The sequence below is a fragment of the Pleurodeles waltl genome, chromosome 3_1 (genome assembly GCF_031143425.1).
Source record: "Pleurodeles waltl isolate 20211129_DDA chromosome 3_1, aPleWal1.hap1.20221129, whole genome shotgun sequence".
In the NCBI taxonomy this organism is placed as follows: Eukaryota; Metazoa; Chordata; class Amphibia; order Caudata; family Salamandridae; genus Pleurodeles; species Pleurodeles waltl.
Genome location: NC_090440.1, coordinates 1556969776 through 1556994870, shown reverse-complemented (window position 1 = coordinate 1556994870; position 25095 = coordinate 1556969776). Strand labels below are relative to the sequence as shown.

Here is a 25095-nt window from a genome sequence, read left to right as displayed (position 1 = left end):
AGTGGCTGGGACAGCAGCAATAGTCATTGTTCAATGGATATTGAATTTACATTTTTAATGTATATTGATTTAATAATTAGCTGTTGTTGTGGTCTTCTCTAAACCAGGCAGAGAGTGCCACCTTGTGGCAGACTGTCACAAGCACCAGTGCTGGCAATTAAGTAAGGGCTGTGCCGGGCACCAGAAACCACCAGCTCAAATTAAGCACTAGACCAAAGCCTCCAAAGGATAGCAGACCTCCATCACTTTACTCACAAACAAAGCATGTCGTTAGTGCAACCCATCCCATTCAGAGGTACATGACTGCAGTTCTAAAATAAAAGTGGCACCTTGTGGAAGGGACGTTAGGGCCCATGATCTCACTCCCCAGATGCCCACAGCTGTTATGCACACAGAACTGCCTGTCACACTCAACATCACACTCAACATCTCAACACTCAACGTCTGTGTAAATGGTTACTGACAGACAATGGAAGTTCATTGTTTTTCAGTGACTAGTGATCACATGATTATTTCCTATTGAATCAAATGGAAGAGGATAATGCCTTTTGGCCACACTGTTTTTTCATGATTAACAAGGAACTGCAATGCTGATATTATAACAACCACAACATACATGGCTTGCAATATATGACCATTAAAGCTGACAAGCAATTCTGCAGTTTTTAGATTTGGTGATTAAATATAACTCGTGTTAGATCTGACAGCCTTAGGGTGGACACCCTCACCTTTTTGCCTGCCTCCCTCCACTTTTTTGACACTGTTGTTGCTGGCTTTAGGACTCTGCGCACTTTACCACAGATAATCAGTGCTAAAGTGCATATGCTCTGTCTCTAAAAGATGGTAAAATTGGTTCATACCCAAATGGTATATTTGATCCACTTGTAAGTCCCTAGTAAAGTGCACTACATGTGCCCAGGGCCTTTAGATTGAGTGCTACTAATGGACCTGCAGCACTGGTTGTGCCACCCACCTAAGTAGCCCCCTAACCATCTCTCAGGCCTGCCATTGCAAGTCCTGTGTGTGCAGTTTCACTGTCACTTTGATTTGGCATTAACAAGTACTTGCCAAGACATACAATCCCCTTTTTCTACATATAAGTCACTCCTAGGGTAGGCCCTAGGTAGCCTATAGGGCAGGGTGCTGTGTGGGTAAAAGACAGGACATATACCTGTGTGTTTTATATGTCCTGGTATTGGAAAACTCCTAAATTAGTTTTCCATTATTGTGAGGCATTCTTCTTTCACAGGCTAACATTGGGGCTACCCTCATATACTTTTTGAGTGGTAGATGCTGATCAGAAAGGAGTAGACATGTCATATTTAGTATTGCCAGAATGGTAATACAAAATCCTGCTGGATTTCATATTACTATTTTAGAAATGCTACTTTTAGAAAGTGAGCATTCCTCTGCACTTAAAATCCTTCTGTGCCTTACAGCATGTCTCCAATCCGCTTATGGGCTGGGCTAGTTGACAACTCCCTTGTGTATTTCACCCAGACAACCACAAAGACAGGATGCTCAGTCACACTTGCACACATCTCTTCTTATCATTGCAAAAGTGATATTTCAACTTGTACTTATCAACTCTTGATCATTTTGACCTTAATGCGTTCAGAGAAATATCTTATATTTTTCTAAACCTGTGTGGTGTATTTTTGTGGTGGTCTTACTGTGTTATTGCATGATGTGTTGCACAAATACTTTACACATTGCCTTCTAAGTTAAGCCTGAATGCTCAGTGCCAAGCTACCAGAGGGTGGGCACAGGGTAATTTGGTTTGTGTGTGACTTTCCCTGACTAGTATTGTGGTCCCTACTTGGACAAGGGTGTATACCTCTGCCAACTATTAATCCCCATTTCTAACAACTAGGCTCTTGCACCACTATGCTGTATATCAATTAGACTCAAATGTCTCTTTTCTTACATCTAGGGAAAGTGATACAAATAAGAAGAATGGAATTTTTGAAGTTCCATTGAAGACAACAGAGTGGCAGAGGGCAAGTAATATATAATATAGGACTTATGTGCCAACATTCTAGTGTTTCCCTATCTGTCAATACATGTTAATGTTTGAACATGCTGCGTTCAGTAGGTGGAACCCTATCCCTAGTCTGTGGCTCAGTCCCATAACTCTGGAAGAGGGTGCATTTATCGATTGGTATACCCTTCAGTAGTGAGCTGTAACAATATATTAGAACAATGGAATATTTTGAAGCTGTAGTGAACACAGTAGCATTGCATAAGGAGAATAAAAGCTGACCTCCTTTAATCCCGGGTAAAATTATTTTACACAGGCAAAGTTTTGTGAAATTCTGGATTTTCACATCACAAAAATATCATGACGTTTCATGACATGTAGTGGAATTTTCACCCTAGGGAGACTGGGTTGAACTAAAAATGTCTTATGGGAACAGTGAAAACATGGACAGTCCTAGTATAGACCTTCTGCACCAGAATTTCAATATTTTTCATTAGGGTTCTGTTATATTCAATACATTTTTCATTTAATACTTGGAATGTTCAAGTAGGTTATATCCCTTTGGACAAGGGCTGTATTCATCATGAAATGCTTTCTCTAAATCCACAGAGCACCCAGCAGCACAGGCCTACAACTCAGGCAGAGAAACATATTTCAATCAGGTTATTTAAACACCTGAAAAGAAGCACTTGTATAGAATTTTGTACCTTTGGTATAATCTGCTAAAATAAGACAAATATAGAGTATGATGATTGACAAATGTCTCTCTGAGTCCAATACTAATTTTATCCCAAATAAAGGTCACAAAGTACTTTGCAATAAGACCTACATTTTCTAGCCAAAAATAATCCTGAGAAGGATTTTTCTTTGTGGAGAACACAGTCTACCATCATACACTGCCTCATATACCATAACTCTCAGAAGACAACACATTTAATTGTTTGTTTTTTTATGAATTGCCGTTTGGAGTCAATTAACAGAAATATATATTTACCATGAATTAGACGTTGTTCTTGAACTAGTAGGGACTGCAACTCCATCCATTTTTCATGAAGCTTTTGCTATGAGAAATAAAATAGAATATTGTTTATTTTTGTTCTCCACTTGTATACAGCCGATAATTTTAAAAAATGCAGTTTTCATGCAGTGCATTGTAAAAAAGACATGGGAAACACAATTCTCAAGTTAAAATGTGTATTCTTTGACTGGATTTTTCTCTGGTCACCAGCAGGGTATTCCTTTCGCTCAGAAGGAATATTAGATCAGTATTAACTTTTTAGTCATTTTATTAACTAAACTTCAACTTTTCTAAACACAAATCTTTTTGAGAGAGAACGTTTTCATAACTGATTGCAACTTAAACATTTAGGAACTTCTCTATCTTCTTAACATTTCCAAGATGCTTGCTAAGCAGTTATACATAACTTTTTAAAAAAGCATTTATTAAAGTTCGGTTTGCTTGCTTAACATTTATCGGAGCTATGTAGAAGTTTATGACTTTTGTGGCTGTATGCTGCAAAGTTATATGCATATTTTGTTTATTCTTAGCTGGGGCCGAGCTTGCAGCCCCCACGACGCTGTCTTTCTCCCTCGGGTCTCGGTCATAGCCCTTTCTTGTCTGCTGGACAGGCACTGACAGAGAAGATGGTAGATGGAAGGTGGAAGAAATGAAAGGAAGAGTGCCATACGATGACCTAAATTTTGAAAGGTCGCCTATGTGATTATGATGCACTAAACAAAGGTGTAATGCAGGCCCCCTACAGCCCGTGTGCAGCAAGAGCCCCCAACTCTTCAGGAGCCCATTTCACCTTTCAGGGGGCTCAATTTCAGCCCAAGACCAACAGGAATCTGTGGGTTATGAGAGACTCAGGGGCTCTCATCAAATTTATTGGGCCCATAATTTTGCGTTACACCACTGAAAGGAGCCCTTTAATCCTCCTTTTCGCCAATGACAGCAGTTAAAAAGAACTGGAGATGTGTAGATATCGCCACTCCACCGGACCAGACATTGTGCACCAGAGGCTAGCATGGGCCAGCAGATGAGAGACTATGGAAGCCCAAATCCCCTGCTTGAACCATTGGGCTTGGTAGGCACCACGTGGACGCCTTATGGACAGCTACACCGAGGCCTTTATAACTTAGGTCCCGAGGAAGAACATTAGTGGCCATGAGAGTGGTTTTAATCAGATGACGTTGCAGATAAGAAGAACGATTCAAAGAAGGTGTTCTGCAGGTCAAAGCAGTCATTCTCTCACAAAGGGCAGAGAGTCTGTTCAAGATGGGTTGACGTCACTTTTACTATTGAAAGAAAAGTGCCTTCTGTGCAAGTTGGACAGATTTGGCCTGCTCAAAATCACAATGAGGAACAAGCAACTTTTCTAACCCAGCACAGGAAACATAAAGAATTGACCCTTAGACCAAAACCAAAGAAAATACTGTTTCCAACAGTATAAGCCTTTCGAAACATAGCACATTTAACTTCCTTCCTTAGTATAGAACCAGTGTAAATATCTCTTTAGGAGGTCATGGTGTTGTAATTCGTTAAAAGAACACATTGGGCCAATAAAGCCTGCAAATTACTGGCCTACCTCAAATATCTCCAATCTGACCAAGCATATGTAAAGCAGCTGTCATAAAAATGTAGGACCTCCTTGGAAGCACATGATCTCCTTTATCCCTTTCAATCAGATTTCTTCCCAGCAAGGATCAAAACAGTGTTCCTGACCCTGCCAGATAAGGTATGGCAGACAGCATATGCATGGGTATTAGTGCCACTGTACTTGTGGACCTGATGCTGCATTCGATACCCTAGACAATGAAAACATTCTATTGAGGCTCAGTGAAGTGTGCATTGAGGGAACTGATACAGAATCGATTGCCTCTTTTAGAATGATTGTGAGGACTTTTTTCCCCTGGGGTTCCATGGGAGTAATTTCCCATGGTTGTTCTGGGGCCACATCACTCTTGAATCCAACATGAATGAACTAAACTATTTATTTTAGTACTTGATTCTCTACCAAGGGAATACAATTTATCGAGGCTGTCAATGCATTGTGTTCCTCGGATGTGTTTTATTTGGGCCATCTCAAGGGTAAAACAAAACGTATTTTATGACTGCTTTTTGTGGAGTTGATTCACTTGTCTGCATTTCATAACTTGTCACATGCAGTGCTGGATGTGCTCATTTATTGGTGGTAGTTTCCTTTTAGTGCTTTGAGAACAGTGCAGTGACCAATGCTGTAGCATTCATTAAAGCGGCAAGCTGCAACCTTTGAAAGATACTTAAGCTGCAAAATTGCTTCGAAGAAACAGATGTACACATTTCAAACCATTAAGTGTCTCCTTATCAAATTTATAGAAACACATCTTAAATGAATCTCAGCATTTTCCACAGCGGATAGAATGTTTTAACCCACTACATTTTGGATCAAGCAATGCTGTTAAGCTGTTAATATTAACCAGGGCATATACCCCAAAAATCAGGAGGTTTTAGGTGCGCCACCGGTTCTACTGGGAAAATAAGGACAACTATATTATTCATCTCAAAACACTGGTTACCTTATTGAAAACGCAAGAATTTCAGACATTCCTAGCTGTAAAATGTTCTCTGCAAGGGGTGATGTTAATTGTTAGTTTGTTTATGTGTTTGAATATCCATGGGTAATTGTGAATTAACATTCTTCAGATGTGGATCTTAAGATAATCATAAAAAATTATTCATAGCATCTGGTTCCTGATGTCAGAGTCAGACAGAATATTGTGGCTTAAATGGATTGTGATCATATGTTATACTCAAGATGGGAAAACGCTCTCCTCACATCAGGGACAGTTGTAATTTGGCACTGGGGGTTTGTGGCCCAGTTTGCACCGAAATTACCAGCCCCTGTCCGTGCAGTAGTCGAATTGCAAGCTTTATGGATTTTACTGCAACTGATAATTATCAGGGGCAGACATTTTCCCGATAAATTTTTGCAGGTCAAATATGCAGGAATTTAAAAGGATTTATGGTAGATATTACGGGACATGCTGATTTTGTTGCTTTAAAATCATAATCAAGTGATTTGTGAGTAAACTGTTTGCACCAACATTTGTTAGATTAGTGTTTTTACCACACTAATACCATACTACATGGACATGGTGCTGTTACCCTCATTGAGTTTGTCCTGAGATGGTTACCTTCACGTCTACAGAAATCATCCCAGGCGAAAAAGCCCTACATCTCTGGAGGGTGTTTCGCAATAGGACAAACTATGCCAAGACAGTGTTCTGAGGGGTCTCCAACACTAGCACGTGAACATCTTCTAATTTTGCCCTTTTAACAAAAGAGTTTTGTTAATATTAGCGTTGTGACCTATAATGACAACTAGCTTTGCTCTTCACTTGTAGTCAAGTCAGAAGTATTACATACACAATTTGCTCGTTGAAATGGAAGTTACTATTGTTACCCTTCATATGTGTTCAGTGATACAAGTCATTTAAAATATAGCGCTTTGGTTATGGCAGATGAACTCCTTAGTGCCTCGTATATGTTGATGAGTAATAAAATTATAAAATTATATCACCTTCAAAACCTGCAACTTGGCTTCAAGGTCATATCTTCTTCTTGTTGCTCCGTTTACAGTTTCCACTCTAAAGAACACAAGAAAACATAAGTTTCACGAGTAAACAACATCACAGAATTACAAAATAATTTTGTTTTGCGCTTCTGAAAGTAAACACTTTTTTTACACTGAGCAATCTTTAGGCAACACATATAATTACTTTTGCCCTTGCTTGGCATCTCAGCCTAAGAGATGAAAGCCTGCATTTTCATCTATGAACCACATTAGTTATCCAGCCATATTTAGAGATCCCGCCAGGTAAGTGGAGATGTCTGTGTGCCTTGAGTGAAGTTGTGGCAGTGGTGCCATTTGAGGCACTGTATCTTGGCCAAGCAGGCACCAGGTTTGATGCACCTACTCAGCCTTTTGGTTTTTTTGTTTCCTGAAAGTAGGCTCCGCCCATAGGAAGAGAAAACTGAAACACGGCCCTGCCATGCAGGACGTTTTTTCCTTGTGCATGGAGTCATGGTCCGTGTGCCCTACCACGACCCACAATGTCTTGGAGAGTGGTCTGGAGTAGAGAAAAAGAGTGACACTCATCAATTCCAAATAGGCCGGTGTCAATGTGACCAAAAGCCCCTTTTGCGGATGGGCCATCAGGTCAGAGGTTTCCGACAGCGGAGCCAGAAAAGGTTCCACTGCCAGAAACCCAGTTCTCCACCGACTCCAAATGAGCAGAGAGCCACAATTTATTTTTTAAGGACATGAGCACCGCCAATGCATGCCTGGGCTTTCGCTCTATCAAACTATAAACTACGCCCCCATACAAGCTCAATGAATTTGGCTAGCACGGGACAGTTAGAATCGTTCTCGTTCCTGATCAACAGTTTGAATATTTGGATGAACGCTGTTCCTATGGCTGCTGCTACAAGTTTTTGAACCTAAGGAGGCCTTTAAAACATTCCTTATCTTTCTATGCATCTGTTTCAAATGGTTTCGAACGAAAATCATGCATGGTATTTAACATCCAGAGAACCCGGAATATTAATTATGTGTGCGTCCATCTATTTAAGCAGCATTATACTGTGAAGTATAAAACAGAATAGTCCTTACAGTGGGATTTTTTTTTTACAAATCACTTATATCACTCATTGTCATGTCAACTTACGGGCACACTTTGTTTTGCCATGGTGGTTGGTAGACTGGCCGCTGGCTTAAATTAGTGTCCTGGTTGCCATGTAGGTTTTCCCCAAGCATGTCGGGGGCATTGATGAATTGAATAAAAAAACATAGTGCACATTGTGTTGGAAACTTTACAAGGAGATGTCGCCGGATGTTGGTAGTTGTCACGGGTCCCCTCACGCCGGAGCAGGCGGTGACTTCACTGTAAACTCCCATCAAACACATTCCAAATAACGCGAAGATACAAGAGGTTGGGAGGATAGGACATGTGCCGATTTTTGGTGAATGCCTGGTAACTATTCAGGCTCTAAGTGTTGTTCTGGGTGTAATGAGGCATGGCAATAGGCATACTACAAGGGCCTGGAGTCGTTATATTCTGTACATGTAAAGATTTCTAGGCACCATTGTGTCAAACTGTAGTTATGGGAACGGAAGAATCAAATGTTATGTGGAGGTCTGGTCTTGGGCTATATATTTTTTAATGAATGAGACATTAGCTGTGAATAGGTCAGGCTCACAAATCAAAACGTAATGAATACTCTATACGAATTTCCTTCTGTGCATAACGAAGTTTGGTGAAGGTTTATCTGAGTTACAAGGACAGGTTTTGTTAAATAAAAGAATTCACTTACCTTAAGAAATTCCCAGAAGATTTGATTAGATCCACAGTTTCCTTGTGACTGAAACCTTCTGTTCTAACTCCATTAATCGTGGCTAAGATATCACCTGAAATAGTCAAACAAATGCAAATTTGACATCTCAGATAAAAGGTATTCTTTCAAAAACCGCAATTACCGACAAAGGAAAACTAGAAGAAAAAACAAAAATAATTACCGGCTGTCAGTCCTGCAATGTAGGCTGGGCTATTTTCATGGACTTTGCAGACGTAAGTACACGTGTCCATTGTGACTGTGTACCGATGTTCTAGTTTATATGTCTGGAAAATATTCAAATTAAAGACCTATTAAACAAAGTTTCTCGAATTGAGGGATATGTGAGGCTGGGAGCGTGTGCTCGAAGAATTATAAAATGAAGTTAGTCTTCACAGGACTCATTTTTACTATGTTTATGAAAACAATATTTTACTGTACAGCATAAGATAAAAAAAGTTCGTCGACCCCTGACTGTAGTAGGAGTTCTCCCTAAAACTAGTAGAGAAATCCATCCAGGAGAAACGTAGAAGTATGTATTCCACCTTTATTTGTCTTGCTAAGTAAAATGATCCCACAACCCGTGCGTCCATAGTCTCCAAGAGAAAAACATAATGTAACTTGAACATAAAAAAGCCAGGAGACAAAGGCCCATATTTATACTTTTTGATGCTGAACTGCACTAACGCAGTTTAGCGTTAAAAAGTTTACCGCCGGCTAGCGCCATACCAAGACGCTGGCCGGGCGTCATATTTATGGTATGATGCTAGCCGGCGGTAAGGTCTGGCTAGAGTCATAGAAAAGGACATTAGCCAGGTGCGGGAGGCGTAGGGGGAACAGGGGGTTTAGCGTCAGAGTATAATGCTAGTACGGGCAGAGGCAAAAAAATGCCTCTGTCCAGACTAGGGTCATTTTTTGAAGTTAAAACCCCCATGGACATGACCCCTGTCTCAGTTAAGACAGGAGACGTCCCCCATCCCAATGGCCATGCCCAGGGGACTTATGTCGATAACACTGACGATAACACGGACGATAACAATGGGACTGACCCACTCCGATGGACCAACCTCTTTAATCACATTGTCCTTCAACATTTTCTCTAATAATACTTTCAATTCTGCTCTGATACTTAGTGGAACTTGCCAGAGTTTATGCGCAACTGGAATAGCTTTGCTTTTAAGCTTTATGGAATTAACATATTTCTCAATGTAACCAATGGTATAATTTAATAAATCTGGATATGCTTTAAAATTTGAGAAATTACATCTGCAGTTTGTACTGACGAAATATTAAAATCAGACACTCGGACAGGTGAGTCACACCCAGGAACTAACATAAGACCCAATTTTGCAGATCTCTCCATCCAATCATATGCTGAACTTTGACAGCGTCATAAATTTTGGTTAATGCTTGCTGCTGCAAACATGCAAGTTGTTGCTCAAAGTATCCAACTATGTCAATGTCTTGGTCACTGTACGCCTTAGGATACACATCAGATTCTTTCAACACTACTGTTTTCTCCCTCGTCCCAAATATGTAGTAGAAGGTCTCCCCAAAACTATTAGAGAAATAAATCCATCCACCTTTATTTTTCTTGCAAAGTAAAATGAACCCACAACCCGTGCGTCCATTGTCTCGAAGAGAAAAGCATCAACTGACTTACTACACGGCCACATGAATATAACTCAAGCATGTAACTTGAACATAAACAAAACCACAAGAAAAAGTTTAAAAAGAAACAATGACATAACAAGCATCTCTATTAGAATGCAGCCTCGAGCACACAAGTAACCCGAGTGAGCTCAAGCGAAGTACCAGTTATCAGCATCTAACAATAATTAAGTAATAAAACACACACTACAACACTGACTCAATCTTTGTGTAGCGAATATATCCATGAAAGGAACACAGTGATTAAAATGCGTGAGAAAAGTGGATAATTAGCTTGGGTGGTTGTGAGAACTCAGTAATTATTAATGTCACTATTGTGTATTAGGTCCAGTTAGGTTGCTTCAAGTTAAACCTTAGCTCAGCTGTGGCACATAGGAGTCACACTTAAATCAAAGGAAAAAAACAGTACTAACACAGTCAATAAGTAAGAAACCTAGCACAAAAAATCCAATAGCAATTTGTACAAAGAATAATGTATATTTTTGTCTTTAAATTAACACCAAAATGATAAAAAGCCCATGAAGGGAACTGGAATGATGATTTTTGCAAGATTTTTATAAATCACTTCTTTTCACTCAGAAAGTTAAAAAAGTGTCAAAAAGGTTGGTACCTGTTTTTCACTGATAGCAGTAGTTTATAAGCCTCAAACATGAGGGTGCAGGGCAAAGTCGCAATGGAAGTTGGATGTGGGAGGCGGGTTGGTCGTGTTCAAGATTTTACCTCCGCAATTAAAAACTCGTCTGGTTCTTTTTCTCGTTGATGGTGAGGTCTATGGGGGCTTCAGATGCTTCAATGCAGCTCTGGGCTCGGCATTGGGGGACGGGCAAAATCCAGGTTCCAGTAAAAGCATTGTTTCTTTGCAGGTGTTCAAGGCTACCCACAAACTGGCAAGTGGCGGTTGTTTAAGTGTCTTGGATTCTGTGCTGGAAAATTGTTATCCTGGGTTTAAATTGGCAAGTTGCAGTTCTGGGGAAGAAAAAGTACACTCTAGAACTAGTCAAGGACCCAGGGCTTGGGAGGCTCCTTTTAGAGGCTAGAAATCGATCTCACGGTCCAGAGCAAGTCCAGTCCGAACTGGTCAGCTGGACACTTTGCGGGTGCAGGCTTTTTAATTTTGTGTCCCTAAAGATTCACGGGAGGCTATTCAGCTAGCCTTTGGAATCCACTCAATCCAATCTCTGTAAAGTTCTGAAGCGATTGTGTTACCCTTCCTGTAGTAAACCGGCAAATTTGGGTTTTTGTGGTTAAAGGTGCTCGCAATATTTTGCATTAGTTTTGTGTGAGGAAGACAAGCCGCAAGACTTGGTCAGCCGCAGTGTGTGTGAGTGACGTCAGTGGTGCCGCGCTGGGATAGGTCAGTTGCCAAGAAGGGGTCGTGCACAGATTGGCAGCCGTCCGTGAGAGGCAATAGATTGAGAAAGGTGGGTAAAGAGTGTTCTGGGAAGTAAAGTCACTTCCTGATTAGATTCTAAGCAAAATAAAAGATGCAAAAATGACGTTTTTCAAGGCTCTGAAGAGCGCTTTAAAAGGAGATGCATATATTATCGCGAGTGAAGGGGAGCCTACACCACCTGAAGGTACTCCAGCTTATATCGTAATGGAGGAAAAGGGAGTCACGCAATGTCTTTGGATGAAGCAGTGGCGAAAATTAACAGAGAAGGAGGGATGTTTAGCGTTTCCAGAGCACGGATGTTTAATACAAGAATTTTAGAGAACTTTAGGTGGATGTTAAGTGTGCAAAAACCGCCTCGAAGACCAGCTCAGTATGAGGCGTTAGCAGTCTGGGATTTAATGGCCATTCGACAAAGGCAGCAGAAATTCTAAAGGAGAATGAAAAGAGCAGAAAAGACTTTAACCGAGGCTAGGTGGGACAATGAGAGCAGGATGTGGAGAAGGGGAATAGTTGACGGACTTAAATTGTTTCCAGCAATAACTCAAGAAGATGAGACACAGGGGAAAAAGCCACCTGTAGGACAGACAAAGGCTCTAGTAAGTCAAAAGAGACTAAGATGTCTTGGGTAGATGAAGATGACTCAGACGATGAAGAGTTTCTTAACCAGTTGTTACATGATCGCCCACCACCATATGCCATAAATGATAAAGCACAGGGCACTAGTATGAGTTCTGAAAACCAGGCACAGAGTAAGGGCGTCTCAAGTACTGGACAGACAAGTGATACAGTTTTGATACAGAATGGTGTCAGTGTACCAACTGCGCCAGACACACAGATACAGTTGCAGCCACCACAGATTCAAAGGATTTATCCAGATGTCCCAGTACTAGAGACAACTACGAGTCTGATGGTGCCGCCTGATCCGGTATATACGAGACCAAAGCTAGTGCAGATGGAGCCATCTCTGCAATTACTGCCCCAGCCGCAGCAACAGTTGGTTCCGAGTTACAATGCAGTCGTAGGACCGCAGTCAGTTGCTACAGCACCTATGATGAATCAATCTATGGGAGTTAATGCTCCACAGGGTTTGGGACTTGGACAGTCACCAGCTGCTATATCATTGCCAATTACTGTCGGTCCACCAGTACCTCTGTATGCGCAGGGTAAGCCTTAAATGTGTGATCAGGGAATAATGACCCAGGAGGCAATAAAAGGGGGGTTCACAGGAACTCCCCAAGTAATGACACCAAGAGAACAGGCAGCAGAAGGACTCAGGTCTTTGTTAGACCTTAGTCCGATTGGGGCTCCTTTGGAGACAATGAGGCAAGCAGGGTTAGGTGTGCTATCCCCACAGATAATGAGTACAAATACGACACAGACACCATTGATGCAGTCAGGAAAAAGTTTGTTGCAAGGCTTTTCCACGCAACAGTTGAATGAGTGGTTAGGAAAGCTCAACGCTTCGCAGACTACTGCAGCGACCGCAGAGAGGTCAGAGAGAGACGAATACTTACATTTTGTGAGACTGGGTGTAGAAGCCATGGAACTAGTGGAAGGAACATTGGGAGTGAACAGATTGGAGTCACACACAGAAGCAGAATTGAGGTATCTGTGCCCCAAAATCACTAAAGAAGTGAGCAAGGTGCATCAGAGGTTGGCAAACCTGGCAGACAAATACGGCATAGATATTGAGAATACTAAACATTTGAAAAGAAGCTACAGATTAGACTTCGACTCTAAAGATTTTGATCACATGAGATCTATCGGAATGAAAGCGCATCTTAAAGAAATATTGCAAAGTGTGCAAATTTGGGGAGCCTTAGAAAAATGGGAAGGCAGATGGGCAAAGAAAAGAGATAAGGAGAAAGGCGATGGTCCGGAACCAAAGCAGTCCAACACCGCCCCGGACACGGGGACAATAAAAATTTTACCAATCAGAGAAACAGCTGGTGGGGTTCTAGTTCATGTACCGTGGTCTAGGGGAGACATCCTGTCATTCACAAATGATTATCCCAAGTTGAGGGAGAAGCCGATAGAATGGTACCAGCAAACAGATAGGTTTGTGAAGCTTGTGAAATGTCTCTGGGAGGACTTGAATACCCTGTTTGAAATTATAGTTCCACCGGACTTATGGCTTGAGTGCAAGAGGGGTGTGGACTGGCTGACACAGGAGCCGGCAAGGGATAAGGTGACTGGAGCACCATCTGAGGAGGTGATGAAGTATTATCATAAAGTGATTGAGTTTTTGAAGCAGAAAGTGTCACCGAAAGTGACTGATTGGCAGAAAATCGATCGAGCTTCACAGGAAGCTAAAGAGTCAATTCATGCTTATTATGAGAGACTGTTGAAAGCGTTCAAACATTACAGTGGCACTGAGTTCATTGAGCGGAAAGACATGAATCATCTTGTGTTCAGGTTTGTTGAAGGGTTGAGGTCAGAGATCAGCCAGATGATCAAGAATCATTTGATCTGTTGGCAAGCAAAGCCGATTGATGAGGTGTTGCAGTATGCGAAATACTGTACAGACGAGATTGAATTAAAGCAGAGAAAGCTGAAGGAAAAAGTGATGGTGATGCAAATTAAGGCAGCGCAAGCAGGGATGCAGGGAAATGGAATACAGCAGGTAATACAGCAGCAACCGCAGGGAAATGGAGTGTTTCAGGCACAACCCAGAGGTCAAGGACGAGGAGGTTTTGTGAACCGCGGTCCAGACTTGAATACTGTTGTAGTTCAAAATGATGTGCAGGGGATGAAAAAGGTGTCACCATGTCACGCGTGCGGGGGCGTGGGGCATTGGAAGAGGGAATGCCCAATGGTGGTGCAGGATGGTATTGTTCAACAAAGCAATGATGTTGGTACATTCCAAAATGTGAGGGGTCCAAAAATGAGAGGACAAAATCAAAACTTCCAGAATAACATGGTTCAGATGCAGGGGTTACAGCCCATGAAACAAATGGAAATGCTGCGTGTTCAACCAGCATAAATGCAGCAGGTACAACAGCAGATTCCCGTGGTGCCTAGAGAGCAAATGCAATTACCATTAGCTCCAATGGGCCAGCAACAGGTGATGCTTCCTCAACAGGTCACAGGCCAAACGATGAGTCAAAATAACACAGTACAGCAGTTCCCATTGCTTGGTGAGGATGGAATAAACGATTAATGGTCGGATGATTGTTCAGACAGTGAGGAGTGCAGGTTGGCAGCGTCCCTAGAAGTAGATCAGAGGGGTCCCTATGTAGAGGGAAAGGTGATGGGTCACAAGGTTTCATTCCTAGTTGATACAGGTGCTACACGCTCTACAGTCAGAAGTGCAGAGGTTCCGAAGTTACCACTTTCAGGGCGTACCATAAGGGTGGTAGGAGTAGCAAATCAGTTCCTGACAAATCCGATTACAGATGCAGTCCAAGTTGAGATTGGCAACTTCCAGGGATTACATAAAATTGTAGTCTGTGATTCGAGTCCTGTATCCTTACTGGGAAAAGACTTAGAGGGTCATTCTGACCCTGGCGGCCGGTGGCCGCCAGGGCCACCGACCACGGGAGCACCGCCAACAGGCTGGCGGTGCTCCAACGAGCATTCTGACCGTGGCGGTTCTGCCGCGGTCAGAAGCGGAAAGTCAGCGGTCTCCCGCTGACTTTCCGCTGCTCGTGTGAATCCTCCATGGCTGCGGAGTGCGCTCCGCAGCCATGAGGATTCTGACCCCCCCTACCGCCATCCTGTTCATGGCGGGAAAGCCGCCATGAACAGGATGGCGGTAGGGGGGGGTCGCGGGGCCCCTGGGGGCCCCTGCTGTGCCCATGCCAATGGCATGGGCATGGCAGGGGCCCCCATAAGAGGGCCCCGCAAAGTATTTCAGTGTCTGCCTTGCAGACACTGAAATACGCGACGGGTGCCACTGCACCCGTCGCACCTTCCCACTCCGCCGGCTCGATTACGAGCCGGCATCCTCGTGGGAAGGTCGTTTTCCCCTGGGCTGGCGGGCGGTTTTTCAGCAACCGCCCGCCAGCCCAGGGGAAAACTTGTAATACCCGCCGCAGTCTTTTGACCGCAGCACGGTATTTTGGAGGGCGGCATCCTGGCGGGCGGCCTCCGCCGCCCGCCAGGGTCATAATGAGGCCCTTACTGTGCAAAACGAGATGTTCAATTACCTGTTCCAATGAAGGGATTAAGGTGCAGACAAACAGCGATGATGAAGGGGACGATGGTCCGTTTATAGAACTAGAGACGGAGACCGCAAATGAGGAATTCCCTTTGATAACGTTATTCCCGATGCTTACAGTAACTGACTTACCACCTGAGCTGCGGGGAACAGTGACAGAAAAGGTGTGGGACCTGACAGGAAAAGAAGTGGGACTGATGAAGGGAGTAGAACTGGTTAAAGTACAGGTAAAGCCGAATGCAGTGTTTCCCCAGGTACCACATGGCACAAGATGCCCTCATCCAAGTAGCACAGATAATTTCGGACTCCGTGAAGCAAGGAATTTTAAAAGAAGTGCTGAGTAGCCCGTGTAATTCACCAATAATGGGTCTGAAAAAGCCTTGTGGGAAGGTCCGAATTGTGCAGGATTTGAGAAAAATAAACGAGATCGTGGTAAAATGTTGCCCCATAGTGCCAAATCCAGCAGTGATCATGTTTCAGGTTCCGTGTGATGCAGAGTGGTTCACAGTTGTGGACCTGTCTCAAGCATTCTTTTCGGTGCCTCTTCATGAGGACAGCCAATTTCTCTTCAGTTTCAAATTCCTGGATAAGGTGTACAGTTGGTGCAGAATTCCTCAAGGGTTTTCTGAGTCACCCTCCATCTTTAATCAGATACTGAAAAAGGATTTGGAGTCATTAGAACTGCCTTTCATTTCAACTCTAGTACAGTACATTGATGATTTGTTAATTGCGTCGAGGACAAAAGATGACTGCAGGTATGACACACTTGCCTTACTGAACCATTTGGGAAAGAATGGACATAAAGTGTACCCAAAGAAGCTGCAATACTGTCAAAGAGAGGTGAAGTACTTAGGTCACTTGATTGAGAAAGGGTCGAGAAAAATATCCAAAGAAAGAGTGACAGCCATACTGCAGATGAATCCCCCGACAACAAAGAGAGATGTCAGGATGTTTTTGGGAATGGTGGGCTACTGTCGTCATGGGATTCCCAACTTCTCGATTATCTCTAAACCATTGGTGAAGTTGACAGGTAAAGAAGTTCAGGATGACACGGGTAACATAACCATGTCCGAGAAAGAAATTAAGGCATTCATGGAATTGAGGGGAAGCATGTGCAGGGCACCAGCTTTAGGTATGCCTGATTACAGGAAGCCTTTTCTACTATTTTGTCATGAACGTGATGCTTGTTCTTTGTCTGTCTTAACACGGGTCCATGGAGGTGCAAACCACCCAGTAGCATATTTTTCAGCTACTTTGGACTCAGTCGCAGCAGCCTTACCAGGTTGTTTGCGTGCAGTTGCAGCAGTTGGTCAAAGCCTCACTCAGTGTGAAGGCATAGTGATGGGACACCCCTCAAAAGTAATGGTTCCACATTTAGTTGAAATTCTGTTAACCCGAACCAAGATGCAGCACATGAAAAATGCTAGGTTGTCTAGATACGAGACAATCATACTGGGGTCACCTAATGTTTCCCTTAAGAGATGTACTGTATTGAACCCGGCAACTTTACTTCCTATTGATAATGCAGACATTGATAATACCGAGGAAGTAGAACATGATTGTCTTGAGGTAACAGAACTATGCACCAAACCAAGACTTGACATTAAAGATACCCAATTGGAAGAAAATGATTACATTATGTTTGTTGATGGTTCATGCTTGATATATTCAGTTGGAGTACTGAGAGCTGGATATGCTGTGTGTACAATCACCGGTATTTTAGAAGCTTCCTGGCTCAAAAGAATATACTCTGCTCAAGTGGCTGAATTAATTGCTCTTACCAAGGCATGCCACGCAGCTGAAAACCTGAAAGTCACTATCTATACTGAGAGTAGATACGGATTTGGAATTGTACATGATTTTGGCTCATTATGGTCACAGAGGGGTTTCATGACCTCTTCTGGTTCACCAGTGAAAAATGGTGAAAAGATTAAGGACTTGTTGTATGCAATTCAGTTACCTCTTGGAATTGCCGTGGTGAAATGCAATACTCATGTTAAGTCACATGACTTTGTGTCAATGGGAAATGGATATGCAGATCAAGTAGCAAGGTTTTGTGCATTGAACTGTATATCGTTTCGAGACCAGTGGGAATTGTTACCTGAAACTAAAAATGAAACATGCTTAAACTTTGCATTAAGAGTGGCTGACACATTAGATGAGCTAAAATCACGGCAGGGACGTGCCAGCAAAGAGGAGAAACGTTCCTGGCAGAGAATGCAATGTGTACAGAGGTCTGACAACTTACGGGTCTCAGAGGAGGGAAAAATGGTTTTGCCGAACAGTCTTTTGTCACAGTTTGCAAGGTTTTACCATGGACAGGCACATGTTGGGAGAGACGCAATGATCAGGTTGTTCAAAATGGACTGGTTCAATCCAAAATTCAGACAAGCTGCAGAGGTGCATCATCTGTCAGCAGATGAATGCAGGAAAAGGGACTGTTGTAAATATGAGCCACGTTGGGAGAGCTAGTGGTCCATTTAGCAGGATGCAGATGGATTTTATTGCGATGCCTGTGTGTGGAGGCTTGAGGTACGTGTTGGTGATTGTGTGTGTTTTCAGTCACTGGATTGAAGCCTACCCTACACATAGGAATTACAGTATTACAGTAGCAAAGCTGCTACTTAGGGAGTTGATACCACGTTTTGGATTCCCGATCTCTTTGGAATCAGATAGGGGCAGACACTTCGACAATGAGGTGATTAAGCTCTTGTGTGCTGCATTAAACATTGAGCAGAAGCTGCATTGTAGCTATCGCCCTGAAGCATCAGGACTAGTGAAACAGATGAATGGTACCTTGAAGTCGAAAATGGCAAAAATGTGCGCAGCTACCAATTTGAAGTGGCCAGATTCATTGCCCTTAGTGCTGATGTCAATGAGAAACACACCTGACAAGAAAACAGGACTATCCCCACACGAGATTCTAATGGGCTGAGCTATGCAATTGCCCGCAGTGCCTGCAAATGCTCTTGTGAGTATCACAGATGATATGGTGTTGGACTACTGCAAAGGTCTGGCTGATGTGGTCCGCTCTTTTTCTCACCAGGTGGAGGCTACCACATTGCCACCGATAAGTGATCCAGGTCACACCCTGAAAGCCGGTGACTGGGTTGTTGTCAAGAAACACGGGAGGAAGTCGTGCTTGGAGGCGCATTGGAAGGGGCCATATCAAGTAATATTGACAACAACTACTGCTGTGAAATGTGCAGGCGTTCCGAATTGGATACATGCCAGTCACACAAAGAAGGTGACGTGTCCGACTGATGAGGAACTTGAAGTGTCCAAAACAACAGCTGCAGCGAAGGAAGTCTCAGGGCCGGAGAGTATTCAAAGGGGAACTGAGACTGAAGGAGAGCCCGCTGAGGATGGCTTAGTCACTCAAAGTGAGTTCCAGAGGGGTGACAGTGAGCCTATCTCAGTTGAGGTACCAGAGGAACCCAGACAAAGAGAGGTTCTCCCAGAAGCAGATGGATACGGGTTTGAAGTTGAGCAGAGGGAGGCCAAGGTGCTCTGACTCCTCCTGAGCCGCTTGCAGGTCCATCAAGAGAAAACACCATAGCACAAGAGGAGGGCGCTGTTCAACGTCCTGAAAGGCCAAGCAGAAAGAAAACACATAAAAGGGAGAACGGGCCAAAGCCACAAGCTGCAGGAGAGAAAGCGGTCCCTTATGATACAATAGAGGAAGAAGTTGACACAACCAGAAAAGAGGATCTCAGTGAAGGAGAGTTGCAGGGTGAACGCAAACTGAAAAGAAAGAGAGTTGCAAACAGAAGGTACGCAGGTCCTGAATGGGCATATGCAACATCAGCTGAATGGCAACAAGAATTCTTGGCGTTCTGTTTTGATCGAGAGGTACCAGGTCAATACTACGGCACCTGAATTCAACTTTAGAAAAAGACTGTGTTGAATTGAAATTGAAAATTAAGAGCTGAAAAGCTGAGAAGAGGGACTGATAAATTACCGGATGTGACACTGATAACCTGAATTGACTCTGAAAACCGATTATGACAAGCTGCTAACCTGATGTGACAAAGAGGTCCTGGAGTGAGTGAAACGCTGTAAATACTCGCAGAAAGAAAGAGAGACTTTGCATTGAAAAAAAAAAATAGCTTTTACATCATCCTCAATTTGATTGTTTTTTTTGTATTACTCTGCTATCTGATTCTTTACAGATCATTGCTTACACTAGAGGTAATAGCAAGAAGGGTAGGATGTGTGGTTGGTTAAGTGCTATCTTAGGTATTGTGTGTGCAATAATAATTATAGGTGTGATTGTGGGAATGCCATGGATGGATAAGAAAGTGACTAACAATGCTTCAAATTCTGAAACTGCTACACTAGCACCATGGGAGAAGTTTGAGCAGGATGTACAATACTTGCATGAGGGAACTAATCCAAAAGGGGAACTCTCTACTAATGTCTTCTATCGCTTGCTGAATGAGTATGTTGACACAATGGATGCGAAGAATTGTTATGTGTGCACAAAGATTCCTTCGTCAGTACAAGAAGGGGTTACTTATCATAGTCTGCCACTAACTTATGGAATAAGCTGTAGTTTGCTGTTAACAAGATTCTATGATCAAGAACATGTGCAATACTTTTACTCTAACTTAGATGTAGTGTTTTCCTTTGTGCCTGTGATTGAGTTTCTAAACAAATTAGCTAAAGATCACAGCATAAGATTAGTCAGCAGTTTCTTTGAGCCGACATTGACATTTGGGACAGCTTATGCACACCGCAATAATCTAACCTGCTTAATAACACCTGTAGAAAAGAGCTTCTTAGATCACACTGATGATAGACGAAAGGCATTAAAGGAAAGACTAGAAAAGGTATTAGAAAAATGCATGCTTGCAAATGATTCTGCTTACACCGCAATAACAACACAGGGCAAATTAGCTATAGATGCATTACATGTAGGTAGGCTTTGTATATATAGGCCGAATTCTGAACATGACACTTTATTTGTGGGAATGAGTGAATGCAGGCATGCAGTAAGTGGACATTCATGTTAAATGGACAGGATCCAGCGATCCCTGGGATCTATTATATATGTGGACTTAATGCTTATTACCGTCTTCCTAAAGGACGATATGGGACATGTTATTTGGGAATAGTTTTCCCAAAGATTTACCAGATGGTTGACTTAAAGCAAATTACTAAAATGTCTGAATTACAACACACTAGACAAAAGAGAGAGACAGCTGCTGCTGTCGTTGGTGACATATTTGTAGCCATAATTCCTTCAGTAGGGGTTATCTTAAACTCCATACATTTTCAAAAGTTGTCTACTATTGTGGATAACATGCTGACAAACTTCACAGGGGCTATACTCCTGCTGGATACTGAACTTGCTGCAGAAAGAGCTATGACTCTTCAAAACCGGCTTGCTTTAGATGCTTAATGAGCACCATTGCTGTGCGCTCATACCAGAGAACAGCAAAAAGATTAGAAGTATGCTTACTAACCTAACAAGAGATAGTGAAGATTTGAAGGAGCTGAAGGAACCTGGAGTTTGGGAGAAAGTTAGGAGAGGAATTACCAGAGTAGGGAATTGGTTTAGTAATATTTGGAACGGGGTCTTGCAAAAATATTAGGGGGTCTATTAATTGTTCTGATTTGTTTATTGGGATTGTGGTTATCATGCAAAGTTAATGAAAGAATTAAAAGAAATCTGACAAAACGAAATAAAAGAAATGAAGAAAATGAAAGGGAGAAAATGTTCAATAAAATTTGGGAAAGCTCACACAAAGGGCAAGATGTTGAAAGGCGCCTAATGAGAAAAGTGAAAGGTTGAAAAGGGAAAGGTTTGGGTGATGACAAGTGTCATCAGAGGAGGAACTGAGAGAGCGTAGCTTATATAATCAATATTAACATGAAATTACTATGAACTAATATGTAATAATGCTGCATAGAAAATGTATTAATATGTTTTGCTAAACGCATGCTTGAAAATGTGCCAACGGGGAGTGGCCGTCAATATATACGGGGACTAATGAAACTGATTAATAATGTTGAAATATTATGATAGAATATAAGTTTGCACTAATATTAAAAGGATATGTACTAGAGTTTTGCTAATAAATCATTAGGCCTTAGTTAGCATGAGTCGAGGTCTAGCTGCCTGACTATCATATTAAATGTATTTTTCTAATGTGCAGTGTGCTGACTTGCTGAAGGACATGAACTCTTGTTTTTTTCCAAAAGCTAGAAGCTGAATGTAACTGTAGTAGATCCGTTCTCATGAAATTCGACTTGCTTGTACAAACATTTTAGCTGAATGCAACACTGTAGATCACTCGTAGGTACAAGGTCGCCTAAACCGGTACAGACAATGGAGCCCCTGACTGAAGATGTGCAAAGGACCACAAGAGGATGAAATCATACCGGACATTCCACCCGCTAAAGACGTCAATCATAAGGACCAAAAAAATATGTGAGAACTGTTATGGGGTGACAAATTTGATGAGCTAATTTCAAGACAATTGGTTAAAGATAGTGGGGTGCAACCCCTTGTCCAACCAAATTTTAGGGGAATGTACAACAAAAATGGGATAAAAACCCTTGACACCAGGAAGTAAAGGAGACTAGAGAATAGGAGACTAGGAGAGCGGGAGATGCTGATGCGATTTGCTATGACCCAGCCACTTTGTCACTCTGCATAGAGACTTTGCTGTTTTGTTCTTAAAACCATTCTTGCCTTATATTGCCCCTTTACACTTTACCTCCTTATGAGGGAAGTGTCCCTTTACCCGACTGTATTACGAGACATGCCGGCCTAAGGAGCAAAGACTGCTGCTGTTCTGCCTCCGCAGACCACTGCAGCGATGGAGCAGGACAAACAGGCTGGAGGAGCCTGTGTTTCCTCTAGACACATTATGAGGTTGCACACCACCAATGTGACTGCGGCGGTCCAACCACCAAATCCCAGCACGCAAAAACGGAAAGTAGAAAGGGAGCAACTCACTTTCAGGCAGTGTTACATGTCCTGTGCTGCCATGAACCCCATCACACACGTCCTGCCGTTGCTGCTGCTCATCGAAGGTGCACAAAATCGATGTTGCTGTTGATGCAACAGACAATAGGAACACACACCTAACTGTGTAATTACGCTGAAAAACAGATAGTCGCACCAAAACACGATACGGGCACCAAGTACATTTGTCATTGTGTCCACAGTCAATCATTCACACAGAAGGATACATTCACAGCTATTAAACACCTCCTTTGGGCCAGTAACTCACACTGCACTGCCACACTAGACAAAACACAGGTCTGCACATCTTAGATACAGGGACAGTGACACAACATGCATTTAGCTACATGATGTCACATCAATGGCCTGTAAATGTACGTTGTGGCTAAAGAAATCTAGTCAAATATGGTTTGTCCCTCATTGCTACTGCAGTTGTACATGCAAAATGACATGCAGTAACGGGTGAGGGAATGTGCCAGCCAACAACAATCAAATGTCCTATTCCTGACACAGGTTGGCTAACCTAATACGGAGGGTAACTATATGACAATGACATTGTGATTGTCTGTTTGCTTTTCCTTTCTAGGTACCAACTGCTTCTCTTTTGACAGGAACCATAGTTAGATGTTTTTCCAAATTGGTGTTGCTAAATTGCTTTGCATGAAGCCCAACATGCCAATGCTAATTCGAGGTTAGTTAAGAAGGTTCACTAAACTGACGCAAATAGACAAATGACTGAATCTATGCTTTGTTGAATAATGCACTAATGTTACTTTGCTAAGGATAACCTATGTTGACGCCGTGTTATGTTCTATTATTCATGATTCTTGTTTGATGAAATCTTATCACAGTTGCCATATCATGACTATGCTAAGGTGTTTCGTGGTTTTGAGATTAATAAACTTGCTAGTAAAATTGTAATCAATAGGGAATAAATATCACAAAATTCATACTAAACTGGTGTGGTTATTCATGACTGAAAGGTCATGGTGGTTTCTGAATCTTATTAATGTATTTGACTAAATTGAATTTTCTTATTTTGGGAAATATTGATGACGTTATTGACATATTGATTGACATGCTGATTAGCTATCTCTTCCTAAGGTGACTTCAATCCGGGTCAATCAGGGTCAAAAGATTAATTGGCCTAAAACGAGTCGCAAAGTGAGTAAATTAGTCATAAAGTGACGCGTTTCCACAATTTCTAGTTTGTGGGTGGGGAGGACCCACAGGACATCCCTGTCCACTCCTAAATCATTTCCTGAAGGGCCAGCACTAAACAATCCCAAAAGTGTATCTCTTTGTCCAAGTCCAAAATGTCAGAACACTTCTCTGGGACAGAGCCATGGACATACCTCTGAGGTGTGTCCAGCATAATGAGCCAACCCTCCTGAAAAACCCGTTCTGCATGGGATTTCCTCCTCTTGGGAGAGATGCCAGCCTACCTACTTACTCAAAGGGAAAGGCAGGCAGCAGTGTGATTCACATTTGCCTATCAGAAATGGTAGCCTCTTTGAACTGGGCCATCTGTTGGAACAGGCCTCGGACCATCCTTTTGAAGGAGGTCACAACTCCTTCCACTAACAGATATTTTGTCCCCCTTTCTTTGGAGAGCTTCGCACCTCTTTCCAGAAGGGCAGAATGCTGTCTTAGGTGATACCTGCTATAGTTAATTAGGAATGGCTACTAGAATTTTGGGCAAGAAAGTCATGACTTTCTAAATTCATCTTTGTATTAAAAGTTACTTTAAACCTGACTTCAGCATTAAAACAACAATTTGGAGTTTTCAATGCCAGGAAATGTGAAATACAAAAGAAACATGTCCTTCTTTTTAATATTTAGCACTTTGCCTTGTGAGGTACAACAGCCTTCCCCAGGGGTCAAATTAAATATTAAAAAGGGAGGTTTTGACTTGGCAAAATGGTTTAGTTTGCCATTCCAGGTTGGCAATTCATAACCTGCTCGACTAGGCTGAAAAGGCACACCTAGTGCGATGTTTTCATTTTGTCACTGCAATGGTAGTGTGATACGTATTGCATGCCGCCAGGTACATTTAACTTACTAGCCCCTGGTACACTTTCTACCATATACTAGGGACTAATAGGTAAGTTATATATGCCCCCAGAATCTCTGCACTAGCATGTGTATAAGATGGTACACTAAAAGGTTAAGGTTGGGAACAACCAACAATAAGCCACTTATGCAGAGCACATGCATAGCCCGATGGATGATGACTATGTTGTTTGAACTATAGTGGTTTTGCCTATTTTAAAAGGTAAGCACACCTAAAGTAATTTGTTTTACTCCAAAATAGGAATGCATCACTCTGAATTTATTGTGTAGGCTTCATTTATGCATACCATTTAGATTTAGATCTTTCTGATACTTCTCACACACTCTGTACTTTTGGACACTGTCTTTCAACACTTGTGGAAGGGCTAACGAAAGCCAAAAGTCAGGATGGAGTCAGTCGAGTTGTCCAGCCCAGCTTCATGTGGCATCCTCCAAGGATCATCCATCTCTCACCCCTCTCTTCTCACAT

The 25095-nt window shown here is 42.4% G+C and overlaps 1 protein-coding gene across 1 annotated transcript in view; it reads right to left on the bottom strand.

Annotated features, from left to right (window-relative positions):
* The window catches only part of CYTIP (cytohesin 1 interacting protein), a 153517-nt gene that overhangs the window by 1619 nt on the left and 126803 nt on the right, over positions 1-25095 (bottom strand). The window contains exons 7-10 of the mRNA XM_069221537.1: positions 8539-8641; positions 8337-8430; positions 6544-6610; positions 2976-3042 (exon numbers count right to left, since the gene is read on the bottom strand). Coding sequence (XP_069077638.1) covers positions 2976-3042; positions 6544-6610; positions 8337-8430; positions 8539-8641 — 331 coding nt within the window. The remainder of the gene's footprint in view (positions 1-2975; positions 3043-6543; positions 6611-8336; positions 8431-8538; positions 8642-25095) is intronic.